This window comes from Salvelinus alpinus, chromosome 2 (assembly GCF_045679555.1).
Source record: "Salvelinus alpinus chromosome 2, SLU_Salpinus.1, whole genome shotgun sequence".
Classification (NCBI taxonomy): Eukaryota; Metazoa; Chordata; class Actinopteri; order Salmoniformes; family Salmonidae; genus Salvelinus; species Salvelinus alpinus.
This window is the reverse complement of record NC_092087.1, coordinates 105,072,793-105,090,292: the sequence shown is the minus strand read 5'-3', so window position 1 is coordinate 105,090,292 and position 17,500 is coordinate 105,072,793. Positions and strand designations below refer to the sequence as shown.

The 17,500-nt window shown below is 44.9% G+C and overlaps 1 protein-coding gene across 1 annotated transcript in view; it reads right to left on the bottom strand.

The window, feature by feature from the left end:
• The window catches only part of LOC139547594 (protein sidekick-1-like), a 458,168-nt gene that overhangs the window by 32,800 nt on the left and 407,868 nt on the right, over positions 1–17,500 (bottom strand). Inside the window, exons 27-30 of the mRNA XM_071356530.1 lie at positions 14,676–14,862; positions 12,369–12,467; positions 7,745–7,939; positions 2,552–2,753 (exon numbers count right to left, since the gene is read on the bottom strand). Of these exons, the coding sequence (XP_071212631.1) occupies positions 2,552–2,753; positions 7,745–7,939; positions 12,369–12,467; positions 14,676–14,862 (683 nt within the window). The remainder of the gene's footprint in view (positions 1–2,551; positions 2,754–7,744; positions 7,940–12,368; positions 12,468–14,675; positions 14,863–17,500) is intronic.

The following is a 17,500-nucleotide window of genomic DNA, read 5'->3' as shown; positions in this document are numbered from 1 at the left end:
ATCAGTCTTCTGAAGCAACTGAGATAAACAGGCAGCCAGACATCAGTCTTCTGAAGCAACTGAGATAAACAGGCAGCCAGACATCAGTCTTCTGAAGCAACTGAGATAAACAGGCAGCCAGACATCAGTCTTCTGAAGCAACTGAGATAAACAGGCAGCCAGACATCAGTCTTCTGAATCAACTGAGATAAACAGGCAGCCAGACATAAACAGAGATAAACAGCCCAGACATCAGTCTTCTGAAGCAACTGAGATAAACAGCCAGCCAGACATCAGTCTTCTGAAGCAACTGAAATGAAAGGACAACTATCCTTCCAAAGGGTGTTGATCCTGATGTGGTTTAAACACGACCTAGAACATCCAATCTAGTTGTTTTTCTATAACAACGGTTACTATGGAGATCACTGTACTTTTAACAAAAAGGTATGATATTCTACATTGAAAACCTGGAGAAAAAAAACCCTGAAACCTGGAGAGAATAAATGAGAAACAATTTTTTTTGTGTTTTTTGGTGTTATTAAATAAATGTATTGGCTGGTAAGAATTCTGAGTCTATTTTCCTATCGACCACAGTGACTGGTGGACCAAAACGTTTGTTTTTAGGCCCAATTCATAAACCATGTCGCGGGTCGTTCCAAAACCACACACAGGTATTTGTTTACACTTTGTTCAATCACGTTACCTCATTAATTAGCTAGCTAGCTAACAACCTGGTTACTTTACCAGCATATCTTGTTCAGTCAAGTTCTGGCCTGGTTTAGATCTTATCTGTCGGAAAGATATCAGTTTGTCTCTGTGGATGGTTTGTCCTCTGACAAATCAAATGTAAAATTTCGATGTTCCTCAAGGCTCCGTTTTAGGACCACTATTGTTTTCACTATATATTTTACCTCTTGGGGATGTCATTCGGAAACATAATGTTAACTTTCACTGCTATGTGGATGACACACAGCTGTACATTTCGATTAAACATGGTGAAGCCCTAAAATTGCCCTCCCTGGAAGTCTGTGTTTCAGACATAAGGAAGTGGATGGCGGCAAATGTTCTACTTTTAAACTCGAACAAAACAGAGATGCTAGTTCTAGGTCCCAAGAAACAAAGAGATCTTCTGTTGAATCTAACAATTAATCTTGAAGGTTGTAGAGTCGTCTCAAATAAAACTGTGAAGGACCTCGGCGTTACTCTGGACCCTGATCTCTCTTTTGACGAACATATCAAGACTGTTTCAAGGACAGCTTTATCCATCTACATAACATTGCAAAAATATGAAACTTTCTGTCCAAAAACGATGTAGAAACATGTATCCATGCTTTTGTCACTTCTAGGTTAGACTACTGCAATGCTCTAATTTCCGGCTACCCGGATAAAGCAATAAATAAACTTCAGTTAGTGCTAAACACGGCTGCTAGAATCTTGACTAGAACCCCCAAAAAAACACACACACTAGATAGGAGCACCAGTGCTAGTTAGGAGCACCAGTGATGGTTAGGAGCACCAGTGCTAGTTAGGAGCACCAGTGCTAGTTAGGAGCAACAGCGCTAGATAGGAGCACCAGTGCTAGTTAGGAGCACCAGTTAGGAGCACCAGTGCTAGTTAGGAGCACCAGTGCTAGTTAGGAGCAACAGCGCTAGATAGGAGCACCAGTGCTAGTTAGGAGCACCAGTGCTAGTTAGGAGCACCAGTGCTAGTTAGGAGCACCAGTGCTAGTTAGGAGCAACAGCGCTAGATAGGAGCACCAGTGCTAGTTAGGAGCACCAGTTAGGAGCACCAGTGCTAGTTAGGAGCACCAGTGCTAGTTAGGAGCAACAGCGCTAGATAGGAGCACCAGTGCTAGTTAGGAGCACCAGTGCTAGTTAGGAGCACCAGTGCTAGTTAGGAGCACCAGTGCTAGTTAGGAGCAACAGCGCTAGATAGGAGCACCAGTGCTAGTTAGGAGCACCAGTGCTAGTTAGGAGCACCAGTGCTAGTTAGGAGCACCAGTGCTAGTTAGGAGCACCAGTGCTAGTTAGGAGCACCAGTGCTAGTTAGGAGCACCAGTGCTAGTTAGGAGCACCAGTGCTAGTTAGGAGCACCAGCGCTAGTTAGGAGCAACAGCGCTAGATAGGAGCACCAGTGCTAGTTAGGAGCACCAGTGCTAGTTAGGAGCACCAGTGCTAGTTAGGAGCACCAGTGCTAGTTAGGAGCACCAGTGCTAGTTAGGCGCACCAGTGCTAGTTAGGAGCACCAGTGCTAGTTAGGAGCACCAGTGCTAGTTAGGAGCACCAGTGCTAGTTAGGAGCACCAGTGCTAGTTAGGAGCACCAGTGCTAGTTAGGCGCACCAGTGCTAGTTAGGAGCACCAGTGCTAGTTAGGAGCACCAGTGCTAGTTAGGAGCACCAGTGCTAGTTAGGAGCACCAGTGCTAGTTAGGAGCACCAGTGCTAGTTAGGAGCACCAGTGCTAGTTAGGAGCACCAGTGCTAGTTAGGAGCACCAGTGCTACCAATGAAAAAAAAAAGTTAATTTCTAGCCCTGGTTTTAGTTGTTTTGTGGTTGTGTGGTGGTCATGGTTACCTCTCTACGGTCCAGGCTGTATAATTGTGTGGTATATCAGCAGAGTGACTGGTCCAGTCTCCGGTCGGAAGCTCTCTGGTTTGCAGGCTGTAGTACCGTAGGGGGGAGGAGCCTGTCATCCCGGCAACCCAGTGGAGGCGGAGCCTACGAGCCTGGACCTCCCCCTGGGGGGCGGACAACTTCCTGGGGGGGGGGGGACGCTCTGGAGGGGGGAGAGAGAGGTAGAGAGACAGAGAGATAAAGAGAGAGAGAAAGAGGGGGAGAGAGAGATTTAACTGGCCATGTAAATAAAGTCTATTGAACTGAGAGACAGAGAGAGGTATTATTCAGTGATCTCCATAGTCAGTTGATCCTTCAGCTTGTGTCTAAGCCCCCAACAGAGCAGAACTCTATCAGTGCAGCTGGTAGAATCATGGAACAACAGAGACTTGAGTCACACCACACTAGAACCAATAGTGTGTGTGTGTGTGTTTGTGTGTTACCATATCCAGCTAGCACATTTGGTTCCTTGGAAGTTGTGGGGACCCAGTCTGTGGCATTGTGTTATGTCATAGATAGATGACACAACACAAAGCCACAGATGATGTCATAGATAGATGACACAACACAAAGCCACAGATGATGTCATAGATAGATGACACAATACAATGTATATAGATTCTCTTTTTTTCTACCATGTTATTGACTTGTTTATTGTTTACTCCATGTGTAACTCTGTGTTGTCTGTTCACACTGCTATGCTTTATCTTGGCCAGGTCGCAGTTGCAAATGAGAACTTGTTCTCAACTAGCCTACCTGGTTAAATAAAGGTAAAAAAAAATAAAATAAAAAAAAAAATGCCACAGATGATGTCATAGATAGATGACACAACACAATGTCACAGATGATGTCATAGATAGATGACCCAACACAACGTCACAGATGATGTCATAGATAGATGACACAACACAACGTCAGAGATGATGTCATAGATAGATGACACAACACAATGTCACAGATGATGTCATAGATAGATGACCCAACACAACGTCACAGATGATGTCATAGATAGATGACACAACACAACGTCACATATGATGTCATAGATAGATGACACAACACAACGCCACAGATGATGTCATAGATAGATGACGCAACACAACGTCACAGATGATGTCATAGATAGATGACACAACACAACGTCACAGATGATGTCATAGATAGATGACACAACACAACGCCACAGATGATGTCATAGATAGATGACGCAACACAACGCCACAGATGATGTCATAGATAGATGACGCAACACAACGTCACAGATGATGTCATAGATAGATGACACAACACAACGCCACAGATGATGTCATAGATAGATGTCTCAAGTTTTGAAGGAGCGTTCAGCATGCTGACTACAGGTATGTCCACCAGAGCTGTTGCTAGAGAATAGAATGTTAGTTTCCCAACCATAAGATGCCTCCGACGTCGTTTTAGAGAATTTGGCAGTATGTCCAACCGGCCTCACAACCGCAGACCACGTGTATAGTGTTGTGTGGGCGAGCGGTTTGCTGATGTCAGCGTTGTGAACAGAGTGCCCCATGGTGGCGGTGGGGTTATGGTATAAGCTACGGACAACGAACACAATTACATTTTATCGATGGCAATTATAATGCACAGAGATACCGTGACGAGATCCTGAGGCCCATTGTCGTGCCATTCATCCGCCGCCATCACCTCATATTTCAGCATGATAATGCACAGCCCCATGTCGCAAGGATCTGTTCACAATTCCTGGAAGATGACAATGTCCGAGGTCTTCCATGGTCTGCCTACTCACCAGACATGTCACCCATTGAGCATGTTTGGGATGCTCTGGATCAACATGTACGACAGTGTGTTCCAGTTCCCTCCAATATCCAGCAACTTCACACAGCCATTGAAGAAGAGTTCATATTGGTCCTGGTGTTCATATTGGTCCTGGTGTTCATATTGGTCCTGGTGTTCATATTGGTCCTGGTGTTCATATTGGTCCTGGTGTTCATATTGGTCCTGGTGTCTATATTGGTCCTGGTGTCTATATTGGTCCTGGTGTTCATATTGTGGTCCTAGTGTTCATATTGGTCCTGGTGTCTATATTGGTCCTGGTGTTCATATTGTGGTCCTGGTGTTCATATTGGTCCTGGTGTTCATATTGGTCCTGGTGTTCATATTGGTCCTGGTGTTCATATTGGTCCTGGTGTTCATATTGTGGTCCTGGTGTTCATATTGGTCCTGGTGTTCATATTGTGGTCCTGGTGTTTATATTGGTCCTGGTGTTCATATTGGTCCTGGTGTTCATATTGGTCCTGGTGTTCATATTGTGTTCCTGGTGTTCATATTGTGGTCCTGGTGTTTATATTGGTCCTGGTGTTCATATTGGTCCTGGTGTTCATATTGGTCCTGGTGTTCATATTGGTCCTGGTGTTCATATTAGTCCTGGTGTTCATATTGGTCTTGGTGTTCATATTGGTCCTGGTGTTCATATTGGTCCTGGTGTTCATATTGTGTTCCTGGTGTTCATATTAGTCCTGGTGTTCATATTGGTCTTGGTGTTCATATTGTGGTCCTGGTGTTCATATTGGTCCTGGTGTTCATATTGGTCCTGGTGTTCATATTGGTCCTGGTGTTCATATTGGTCCTGGTGTTCATATTGGTCCTGGTGTTCATATTGGTCCTGGTGTTCATATTGGTCCTGGTGTTTATATTGGTCCTGGTGTTCATATTGGTCCTGGTGTTCATATTGGTCCTGGTGTCCATAAGAGACTCATGCCAAAGCGTTGTGTACACATGTGTGATATTCAATTAGGAACTGTTAAAAGGTTAACCGTGGTCGCTCAGCAAATCAAGCGTCTCCGTGCAAATCCATTGGCACAGATAAAAGTGGACACACACACACACACACACATAAACACACACATTGACAGGGGGTGACAGCAGTGTAATTGTTTAATTTCAGATCGTTATCGATCTGACTGGTAATAACATCCTCATTGATTCTCTCTCAACTTCATTAATCTGTTCCCCCTCTCCCTCTCTCTCTCTCTCCCTCTCCCTCCTCTACCCCTCTCTCTCCCTCTACCCCTCTCTCTCCTCTACCCCTCTCCCTCCTCTACCCCTCTCTCTTCCTCTACCCCCCCCCCCCCCCTCTCTCCCTCTCCCTCTCCCTCTCCCCCTCTCCCTCCCTCCTGATGGATACAGTCTCAGGATAATACTACTACACACTTTAATACTCTCATTGTTGTAGAACAGAGCTATTTAAACAGATTATCTCAGTTTATAATGAATAATGTAGCTCAGTTGGTAGGACAAGGTGCTGTCTCAGTTTATAATGAGTAATGTAGCTCAGTTGGTAGGACAAGGTGCTGTCTCAGTTTATAATGAGTAATGTAGCTCAGTTGGTAGGACAAGGTGCTGTCTCAGTTTATAATGAGTAATGTAGCTCAGTTGGTAGGACAAGGTGCTGTCTCAGTTTATAATGAGTAATGTAGCTCAGTTGGTAGGACAAGGTGCTGTCTCGGTTTATAATGAGTAATGTAGCTCAGCTGGTAGGACAAGGTGCTGTCTCAGTTTATAATGAGTAATGTAGCTCAGTTGGTAGGACAAGGTGCTGTCTCAGTTTATAATGAGTAATGTAGCTCAGTTGGTAGGACAAGGTGCTGTCTCAGTTTATAATGAGTAATGTAGCTCAGCTGGTAGGACAAGGTGCTATCTCAGTTTATAATGAGTAATGTAGCCCAGTTGGTAGGACAAGGTGCTGTCTCAGTTTATAATGAGTAATGTAGCTCAGTTGGTAGGACAAGGTGCTGTCTCAGTTTATAATGAGTAATGTAGCTCAGTTGGTAGGACAAGGTGCTATCTCAGTTTATAATGAGTAATGTAGCTCAGTTGGTAGGACAAGGTGCTGTCTCAGTTTATAATGAGTAATGTAGCTCAGTTGGTAGGACAAGGTGCTATCTCAGTTTATAATGAGTAATGTAGCTCAGTTGGTAGGACAAGGTGCTATCTCAGTTTATAATGAGTAATGTAGCTCAGTTGGTAGGACAAGGTGCTATCTCAGTTTATAATGAGTAATGTAGCTCAGTTGGTAGGACAAGGTGCTATCTCAGTTTATAATGAGTAATGTAGCTCAGCTGGTAGGACAAGGTGCTGTCTCAGTTTATAATGAGTAATGTAGCTCAGTTGGTAGGACAAGGTGCTATCTCAGTTTATAATGAGTAATGTAGCTCAGTTGGTAGGACAAGGTGCTGTCTCAGTTTATAATGAGTAATGTAGCTCAGTTGGTAGGACAAGGTGCTATCTCAGTTTATAATGAGTAATGTAGCTCAGTTGGTAGGACAAGGTGCTGTCTCAGTTTATAATGAGTAATGTAGCTCAGTTGGTAGGACAAGGTGCTGTCTCAGTTTATAATGAGTAATGTAGCTCAGTTGGTAGGACAAGGTGCTTGCAACACCAAGGGTTGGATTCCCGGTATCACCCGTACGTAAAATGTCTGCACCCATGACTGTCGCTGTGGACACAAGTGTCTGCTAAATGGTATATGTTGTATGTGTGTTTGCTGTATGAGAGAGAGTTTGTGTGTGTGTGTACTGTGGTGTCTCTGTGTCTCTGTGTACTGTGGTGTCTCTGTGTCTCTGTGTACTGTGGTGTCTCTGTGTCTTTGTGTCTCTGTGTACTGTGTCTCTGTGTACTGTGGTGTGTGTGTGTACTGTGTCTCTGTGTACTGTGTCTCTGTGTACTGTGTCTATGTGTACTGTGTCTCTGTGTACTGTGTCTTGTGTACTGTGTCTCTGTGTACTGTGTCTCTGTGTCTTTGTGTCTCTGTGTACAGTGTCTCTGTGTCTCTGTGTACTGTGTCTCTGTGTACTGTGTCTTTGTGTACTGTGTCTCTCTGTATGGTGTTACTGTGTCTCTGTGTACGGTGTCTCTGTGTACTGTGTCTTGTGTACTGTGTCTCTGTGTACTGTGTCTCTGTGTCTTTGTGTCTCTGTGTACTGTGTCTCTGTGTCTCTGTGTACTGTGTCTCTGTGTACTGTGTCTTTGTGTACTGTGTCTCTCTGTATGGTGTCACTGTGTCTCTGTGTACGGTGTCTCTGTGTACGGTGGTGTGTGTCTCTTACTTCTGTGTACGGTGGTGTGTGTCTTTTACCTCTGTGTACGGTGGTGTGTGTCTCTTACCTCTGCGTTCGGTGGTGATAACTACAGCTTCCTCAGCTCTGCCCCATCCCTGAGAGGTCCTAGCGGTCAACTTCAACACATAGGCCTGGTCTCCGGTCAAACCGCTGACTGTAAACTGACGCGCGGTCGACCCCACCTCCACCGTAGTGAACCGCATGGGGTCGCCAGCATCCAGACGGTAAGCTATCTGATAACCTATGAGAGGGGGAAGAGGGAGGACGGCGGGGAGGAGGAGAGAGAAGTGAAGAGGAGGTAGGGAGGGGGAAGAGAGGGAGGAGGAGAGAGAAGTGAGGAGGAGGTAGGGAGGGGGAAGAGAGGGAGGAGAGGAGAATGAGGAGAGGAGGAAGGAAAGAGAGAAAGAGGGAATGAGAAGTGAGGAGGAGGTAGGGAGGGGGAAGAGAGGGAGGAGAGGAGAAGGAGGAGAGGAGGAAGGAAAGAGAGAAAGAGGGAAAGAGAAGTGAGGAGGAGGTAGGGAGGGGGAAGAGAGGGAGGAGAAGAGAAGGAGAAGAGGAGGAAGGAAAGAGAGAAAGAGGGAAAGAGAAGTGAGGAGGAGGTAGGGAGGGGGAAGAGAGGGAGGAGAGGAGAAGGAGGAGAGGAAGGAAAGGGAGAAAGAGGGAAAGAGAAGTGAGGAGGAGGTAGGGAGGGGGAGGAGAGGGAGAGAGACAGAAAGAGATAAGGAGTTACTTTATGTAGAATCGTGGTGTTCGTGTGTGTGTGTGTGTGTGTGTGTGTGTGTGTGTGTGTGTGTGTGTGTGTGTGTGTGTGTGTGTGTGTGTGTGTGTGTGTGTGTGTGTGTGTGTGTGTGTGTGTGTGTGTGTGTGTGTGTGTGTGTGTGGCCTACTTAAGATCTAGAGCCCAAAGGGAGATGATACACCAGAAGACAGGAAACAAGCTTTCAACAAGATCAGCACACACACACACACACACACACACACACACACACACACACACACACACACACACACACACACACACACACACACACACACACACACACACACACACACACACACACACACACACACACACACACCTCTTTGCCATTCTTTCTGAGAGAGATTTCCATTAAAGGGCTTTATTGGGAAACATATGTTAACAAGTGAAATAGATAATTAACCAAAGTGAAATAAACAAAAAAATTACAGTAAACATTACAAATCAAATCAAATCAAATGGTATTTGTCACATGCGCCAAATACAACTTTACAGTGAAATGCTGACAAGCCCTTAACCAACAACGCTTTAAGAAGTTAAAATTATTATTTTTTAAATAAGTAAAAAGTAAAAGTAACAAAAATGTAAACAGCAGCAGTAAAATAACAAGTGAGGTTATATACAGAGGGGTACCGGTACAGAGTCAATGTGCAGTCATAAGTACATGTAGGTATAGTTAAAGTGACTATGCATAGATTATAAACAGAGAGTAACGAGGGTTCTGGGAAGCCCTGTGACTAGATGTTAGATGTTCAGGAGTCTTATGGATTGGGGGGAGAAGCTGTTTAGAAGCCTCTTGGACCTAGACTTGGGACTCCGGTACCGCTTGCCGTGCGGTAGCAGAGAGAACAGTCTATGACTAGGGTGGCTAGAATATTTTTAGGGCCTTCCTCTGACACCACCTTGTATAGAGGTCCTGGATGTCAGGAAGCTTGGCCTCAGTGATGTAATGGGCCGTACACACTACACTCTGTAGCGCCTTGCGGTCGGAGGCCGAGCAGTTGCCATACCAGGCAGTGATGCAACCGGGCAGAAGGCTCTCGATGGTGCAGCTGTAGAACCTTTTGAGGATCTGAGGACCGATGCCAAATCTTTTTAGTCTCCTGAGGTGGAATAGGTTATGTTGTGCCCTCTTCACGACTGTCTTAGTGTGTTTGGACCAAAGTTGCAAAAGAATAAAGACATTTCAAATCTCATATTATGTCTCTATACAGTGTTGTAATGATGTCCAAAAGGGAAAGTAGTTAAACATAAATATGGGTTGTATTTACAATGGTGTTTGTTCTTCACTGGTTGCCCTTTTCTTGTGGCAACAGGTCACACATCTTGCTGCTGTGATGGCACACTGTGGTATTTCATCCAATAGATATGGGAGTTTATCAAAATTGGATTTGTTTTCGAATTCTTTGTGGATCTGTGTGATCTGAGGGAAATATGTCTCTCTAATAAGGTCCTACATTGGGCAGGAGGTTAGGAAGTGCAGCTCAGTTTCCACCTTATTTTGTGGGCAGTGAACAAATAGCCTGTCTTCTCTTGAGTAGCAATACCTACAGTGCTTTCAGAAAGTATTCATACCCCCTTTGACTTATTCCACATTTTGTTGTGTTACAGCCTGAATTCAAAATGGATTCAATGTAATTTTTTTCTCACACATCTACACACAACATCCCATAATGACTGGGCAAGACTCTCACAGCTTTGCACACCTGGATTGTACAATATTTACACATGATTATTTTTCAAATTCTTCCATTTCTGTCAAGTTGGTTGTTGAGCATTGTTAGATTTAAAAACGATTTAAGTCATAACTGTAACTAGGCCACACAGGAACATTCAATGTCATCTTGGTAAGCAACCCCGGTGTAGATTTGGCCTTGTGTTTTAGGTTATTGTCCTGCTGAAATTTGTCTCGCAGTGTCTGTTGGAAAGCAGACTGAACAAGTTTTTGCCTGAGCATACCCATAACATGATGCAGCCACCACCATGCTTGGAAATATGAAGAGTGGTACTGAATAATGTGTTGTGTGGGATTTGCCCCAAACATAACGCTTTATATTCAGGACCAAAATGTAATTTATTTGCCAAATTCTTTGCAGTTTTACTTACATGCCTTGTTGCAAACAGGATGCATGTTTTCGAATATTTTTATTATTTTCAGACTTCCTTCTTTTCACTCTGTCAATATGTTAGTATTGTGGAGTAACTACAATGTTGTTGATCCATCCTCACTTTTCTCCTATCACAGCCATTAAACTCTGTAACTGTTTTAAAGTCACCATTGGCCTCATGGTGAAATCCCTGAGCCGTGTCTTTCCTCTCCGGCTACTGAGTTAGGAAGGACGCCTGTATCATTGTGGTACCTGGGTGTATTAATACACCATCCAAAGTGTAATTAATAACTTCACCATGCTCAAAGGGATATTCAATGTCTGCTTTTTAATATTTACCCAACTACCAATAGTTGGTAGTCTCTCTCTCTCATCTCTCTCTCTCTCACCCCCCCTCTCTCTCTCACCCCCCCCCCTCTCTCTCACCCCCCCCCCCCCTCTCTGTCTCTGCCCGCTCTCTCTCTCTCTCTCTCTGTGTCCTTGCTGTGCTTGTGAGGCGAGGAAAGACAGATGTCCTCTGTCAAATGGTGGTGTCACGCTAAATGTCCTCCCCCCTGCAACACATCACTCTGTCTGTCTGTCCTGTCTGTCCTTGCCCGCAGAGGACAAAACAACACTATTCACATTCTCCTTTTTATCTCTCTCTATCATTTTCTCTATCGCTCTCTCTCTCTATTCAGCTCTGTCCTTGCCACCTCACCCCTCTGAGAATCCCTGTCTTCTCTCTAGATCTATCTATCTCTTCTATTTCACTCTATATCTATAGTCCCTGTCTGCTGTCTTCTCTCTATATCTATCTCTTTTATATCTATATATATAGTCCCTGTCTGCTGCCTTCTCTCTAGATCTCTCTCTCTTCTATTTCACTCTATATCTATATCTATAGTCCCTGTCTGCTGCCGTCTCTCTAGATCTCTCTCTCTTCTATTTCACTCTATATCTATATCTATAGTCCCTGTCTGCTGTCTTCTCTCTATATCTATCTATGTCTTCTATATCTATATATATAGTCCCTGTCTGCTGCCTTCTCACTAGATCTCTCTCTCTTCTATTTCACTCTATATCTATATCTATAGTCCCTGTCTGCTGCCGTCTCTCTAGATCTCTCTATCTCTTCTATTTCACTCTATATCTATATCTATAGTCCCTGTCTGCTGCCGTCTCTCTAGATCTCTCTATCTCTTCTATTTCACTCTATATCTATATCTATAGTCCCTGTCTGCTGCCGTCTCTCTAGATCTCTCTATCTCTTCTATTTCACTCTATATCTATATCTATAGTCCCTGTCTGCTGCCTTCTCTCTAGATCTATATATCTCTTATATATCTATATCTATAGTCCCTGCCTGCTGCCGTCTCACTAGATCGCTCTCTCTTCTATTTCACTCTATATCTATCCTCCTCTTTTCTCCCTCTCCCAGGTTTCAATATATCATCTCTCCCATTAGAACACTTTCATTTACACTTCCAGACTCCTGTGTCTGATTGTGTGTGTGTGTATCTTAGTCTATGTGTGTGTGTGTGTGTGTGTGTGTGTGTGTTAAGACTGTGTGTGTGTGTGTGTTATGACTGTGTGTGTGAGTGTGTTAAGACGGTGTGTCTGTGTGTGTGTGTGTGTTAAGACTGTGTGTGTGTGTGTGCGTGTGTGTGTGTGTGTGTGTGTGTGTGTGTGTGTGTGTGTGTGTGTGTGTGTGTGTGTGTGTGTGTGTGTGTGTGTGTGTGTGTGTGTGTGTGTGTGTGTGTGTGTGTGTGTGTGTGTGTGTGTGTGTGTGTGTGTGTGTGTGTGTTAAGACTGTGTCTCACCCATGATAATCCCGTTGGGGTCAGTAGGAGGCTGCCACACCACCCTGACAGACGTCAGACTGACCTCTGAAAACAACAGCCTCACTGGGGGACCTGGAACTATAGAGAGAGGAGGGGGAGGGGGAGGGGGAGGGGGGGAGGGAGGAGGGAGGGAGGGAAGAGGGAGGGAGGGAGGGGGGAGGAGGGAGGAGGGGGAGGGAGGGAGGGGGAGGGAGGGAGGAGGGAGGAGGGGAGGGAGGGAGGGAGGGGGGGGGAGGGAGGAGGGGGAGGGATTTATTATCATTTAGCTTCACAACATCATTAAAACACAGAACATCATGCTGTCATCCATGTATGTAGTAAAAGACATGACAAACATAAAGGTGATATAACATGGGGGGTTGTTATAAAGGTGATATAACATGGGGGGTGAGTTATAAAGGTGATATAACATGGGGGGTGAGTTATAAAGGTGATATAACATGGGGGGTGAGTTATAAAGGTGATATAACATGGGGGGTTGATATAAAGGTGATATAACATGGGGGGTGAGTTATAAAGGTGATATAACATGGGGGGTTGTTAAAAAGGTGATATAACATGGGGGGTGAGTTATAAAGGTGATATAACATGGGGGGTGAGTTATAAAGGTGATATAACATGGGGGGTGAGTTATAAAGGTGATATAACATGGGGGGTTGTTATAAAGGTGATATAACATGGGGGGTGAGTTATAAAGGTGATATAACATGGTATAACATGGGGGGTTGTTATAAAGGTGATATAACATGGGGGGTTGTTATAAAGGTGATATAACATGGGGGGTTGTTATAAAGGTGATATAACATGGGGGGTTGTTATAAAGGTGATATAACATGGGGGGTGAGTTATAAAGGTGATATAACATGGGGGGTTGTTATAAAGGTGATATAACATGGGGGGTTGTTATAAAGGTGATATAACATGGGGGGTGAGTTATAAAGGTGATATAACATGGGGGGTTGTTATAAAGGTGATATAACATGGGGGGTTGTTATAAAGGTGATATAACATGGGGGGTGAGTTATAAAGGTGATATAACATGGGGGGTTGTTATAAAGGTGATATAACATGGGGGGTTGATATAAAGGTGATATAACATGGGGTGTTGGGGAGTAGCTATTATTTGGGAGGATGGACAGGAGAGGCAGGTCTGTGTGCCACCGATTCAGTTCAGTTTAAACTGAGCAAAGGGATAGATAGAGAGAGAGAGAGAGAGAGAGAGAGAGAGAGAGAGAGAGAGAGAGAGAGAGAGAGAGAGAGAGAGAGAGAGAGAGAGAGAGAGAGACCAGGGAGGAGATGGGAGGTGGGAGGGAGGGAGGGAGAGGGGAGGGGAGGAAAGGAAGGAGGGTGGGAGGGGAGAGGAGGAGAGGGGAGGAGGAGGGGAGGGGTGGAGGTGTCGACGTTTTCCTGGACAACTGTTAGACTGTGACGACACAACAATGGCAGGGCGTGTATGTGTGTGTGTGTGTGTGTGTGTGTGTGTGTGTGTGTGTGTGTGTGTGTGTGTGTGTGTGTGTGTGTGTGTGTGTGTGTGTGTGTGTGTGTGTGTGTGTGTGTGTGTGTGTGTGTGTGTGTGTGTGTGTGTGTGTGTGTGTGTGTGTGTGTGTGTGTGTGTGTGTGTGTGTGTGTGTGTGAAACAGGGTGGGAGGAAGGGCACCAGCATCTTGTGTTATGGTTGAGTGACCAGAGACACAGTGATGTTATGTGTTAAAGATATGGAGGACAGGACACAGTATGACATGGAAGGAGAGAGAGAGAGACAGAGAGAGAGAGAGACAGAGAGAGAGAGAAAGAGAGGGAGGCAGGAGAGAGAGAGAGAGAGAGAGAGAGAGAGAGAGAGAGAGAGAGAGAGAGAGAGAGAGGGAGGCGGGAGGCGGGAGAGAGAGAGACAGAGAGAGAGAGCGAGAGCGAGAGATAGGAGGGAGATACAGAGAGACAGAGAGAGAGAGAGAGAGAGAGAGATAGGAGGGAGATACAGAGAGAGAGAGAGAGAGAAAGAGAGGGAGGCGGGAGAGAGAGAGAGAGAGAGAGAGAGAGAGAGAGAGAGAGAGAGAGAGAGAGAGAGACAGAGAGAGAGAAAGAGAGGGAGGCGGGAGAGAGAGAGAGAGCGAGAGAGAGAGAGAAAGAGAGGGAGGCGGGAAAGAGAGAGAGAGAGAGAGAGAGAGACAGAGAGAGCGAGACGGAGAGAGAGAGAGAGAGAGAGAGATAGGAGGGAGATATAGAGAGACAGAGAGAGAGAGAGAGAGAGAGAGAGGCGGGAGATAGAGACAGTGTGCGTGTCCCTACCGTCGTCCTTGGTCCTGTGTAGTGTTTTGGGGCTCGGCGGTCCGTCTCCCAGCTGTGTGAATGCTACCAGCTGAATCTGGTAGACTGTGTACTTCAGTAGTTCCCCTAGGAGGACAGATACACTCCTGTCTCCTGGGACGGACCACACTGAGGGGGGGTCCACACAATCCTTCACCGCGTACAACACCTGGGACACACACAGTTTGAGACAAACGGTTGACACAGAAATAAGACCTTGTAATATAAGACATACAGTTGAAGTCGGGAAGTTTACATACACCTCAGCCAAATACATTTAAACTCTGTTTTTCACAATTCCTGACATTTAATCCAAGTTAAAAATTCCCTGTTTTCGGTCAGTTAGGATCACCACTTTATTTTAAGAATGTGAAATGTCAGAATAATAGTAGAGAGAATTATTTATTTCAGCTTTTATTTCTTTCATCACATTCCCAGTGGGTGAGAAGTTTACATACACTCAATTAGTATTTGGTAGCATTGCCTTTAAATTGTTTAACTTGGGTCATACGTTTCGGGTAGCCTTCCACAAGCTTCCCACAATAAGTTGGGTGAATTTTGGCCCGTTCCTCCTGACAGAGCTGGTGTAACTGAGTCAGGTTTGTAGGCCTCCTTGCTTGCACATGCTTTTTCAGTTCTGCCCACAAATTCTCTATAGGTTTGAGGTCAGGGCTTTGTGATGGCCAATCCAATACCTTGACTTTGTTGTCCTTAACCTCTTTGGGCTAGGGGGCAGTATTTTCAAGTCCGGATGACAAGCGTGCCTGTTACTCAGGCCCAGAAGACAGGTGGCGGACCGGGCGCAGTGCACGCTGACAAGGTCGCCAGGTGTACAGTGTTTCCTCTGACACATCGGTGTGGCTGTCTTCCGGGTTAAGTGGGCATTGTGTCAAGAAGCAGTGTAGCTTGATTTGGGTTGTGTTTCAGGGGACGCACGGCTCTTGACCTTCACCTCAACCGAGTCCATACGGGAGTTGCAGCGATGAGACAAGACTGTAACTACCAATTGGATATCACGAAATTGGGGAGAAAATGTGGTAATAAATAAATACAAAAATAGAAAAACCCTCAGACAGACTATAACTCAGACAGACTATAACCCAGACAGACTATAACCCAGACAGACTATAACCCAGACAGACTATAACCCAGACAGACTATAACCCAGACAGACTATAACCCAGACAGACTATAACTCAGACAGACTATAACCCAGACAGACTATAACCCAGACAGACTATAACCCAGACAGACTATAACCCAGACAGACTATAACCCAGACAGACTATAACTCAGGCAGACTATAACCCAGGCAGACTATAACCCAGACAGACTATAACCCAGACAGACTATAACCCAGACAGACTATAACCCAGACAGACTATAACCCAGACAGACTATAACCCAGACAGACTATAAGGGTGAGAAATAACCAGAGATAAAAGGCAACGTATCCTGTTTCTTCAGCAAAGCTACAGCATTAAACATTAAATATGTTGCTGCGAGGAAGAGAACACACACACACACACACTCACCAAACGCACACACATACACACACACACACATGGGCGGACGCACGTGCGCACACACACACACTTTCTCTCTCAGCATTTTTAAAAAGCAGTAATTATCACTGTGGGAAAACGAAGTGCTCGATTACAGGATGTTACATCATAGTGGCCTGGTAGGGGCTTCCTGTGGAGAGGGTGGGAGTGTGTGAGTGAGTGAGAGAGAAAGAGTGGTGTGAGGGTGTGTGTGTGTGTATGTGTGTGAGAGAGAAGGTGTGAGGGTGTGTGTGTGTGTGTGTGTGTGAGAGAAGGTGTGAGGGTGTGTGTGTGTATGAGAGAGAAGGTGTGTGTGTGTGTGTGCGTGTGTGCGTGCGTGTGTGTGTTTAGGCACAGAGGGGGGCTAAGTGAACTCCCTATGAACTAAAATCTCATGCCACTGGTCTGGTAACACTTCATATTAAAAAGTGTATTTTCCTGAGGAGAAATTGACGTTGTTCAATAGTTTGGAATGATTCCTTTTAGATGGATAACACCAGGTTAGGAATGATTCCTGTTAGATGGATAACACCAGGTTAGGAATGATTCCTTCTAGATGGATAACACCAGGTTAGGAATGATTCCTGTTAGATGGATAACACCAGGTTAGGAATGATTCCTGTTAGATGGATAACACCAGGTTAGGAATGATTCCTTTTAGATGGATAACACCAGGTTAGGAATGATTCCTTTTAGATGGATAACACCAGGTTAGGAATGATTCCTGTTAGATGGATAACACCAGGTTAGGAATGATTCCTTTTAGATGGATAACACCAGGTTAGGAATGATTCCTGTTAGATGGATAACACCAGGTTTGGAATGATTCCTTTTAGATGGATAACACCAGGTTAGGAATGATTCCTGTTAGATGGATAACACCAGGGTTGGAATGATTCCTTTTAGATGGATAACACCAGGTTAGGAATGATTCCTTTTAGATGGATAACACCAGGTTAGGAATGATTCCTGTTAGATGGATAACACCAGGTTAGGAATCATTCCTTTTAGATGGATAACACCAGGTTAGGAATGATTCCTTTTAGATGGATAACACCAGGTTTGGAATGATTCCTTTTAGATGGATAACACCAGGTTAGGAATGATTCCTTTTAGATGGATAACACCAGGTTAGGAATGATTCCTGTTAGATGGATAACACCAGGTTTGGAATGATTCCTTTTAGATGGATAACACCAGGTTAGGAATGATTCCTGTTAGATGGATAACACCAGGTTAGGGTCTTTTCCATTCCTGTCAGTT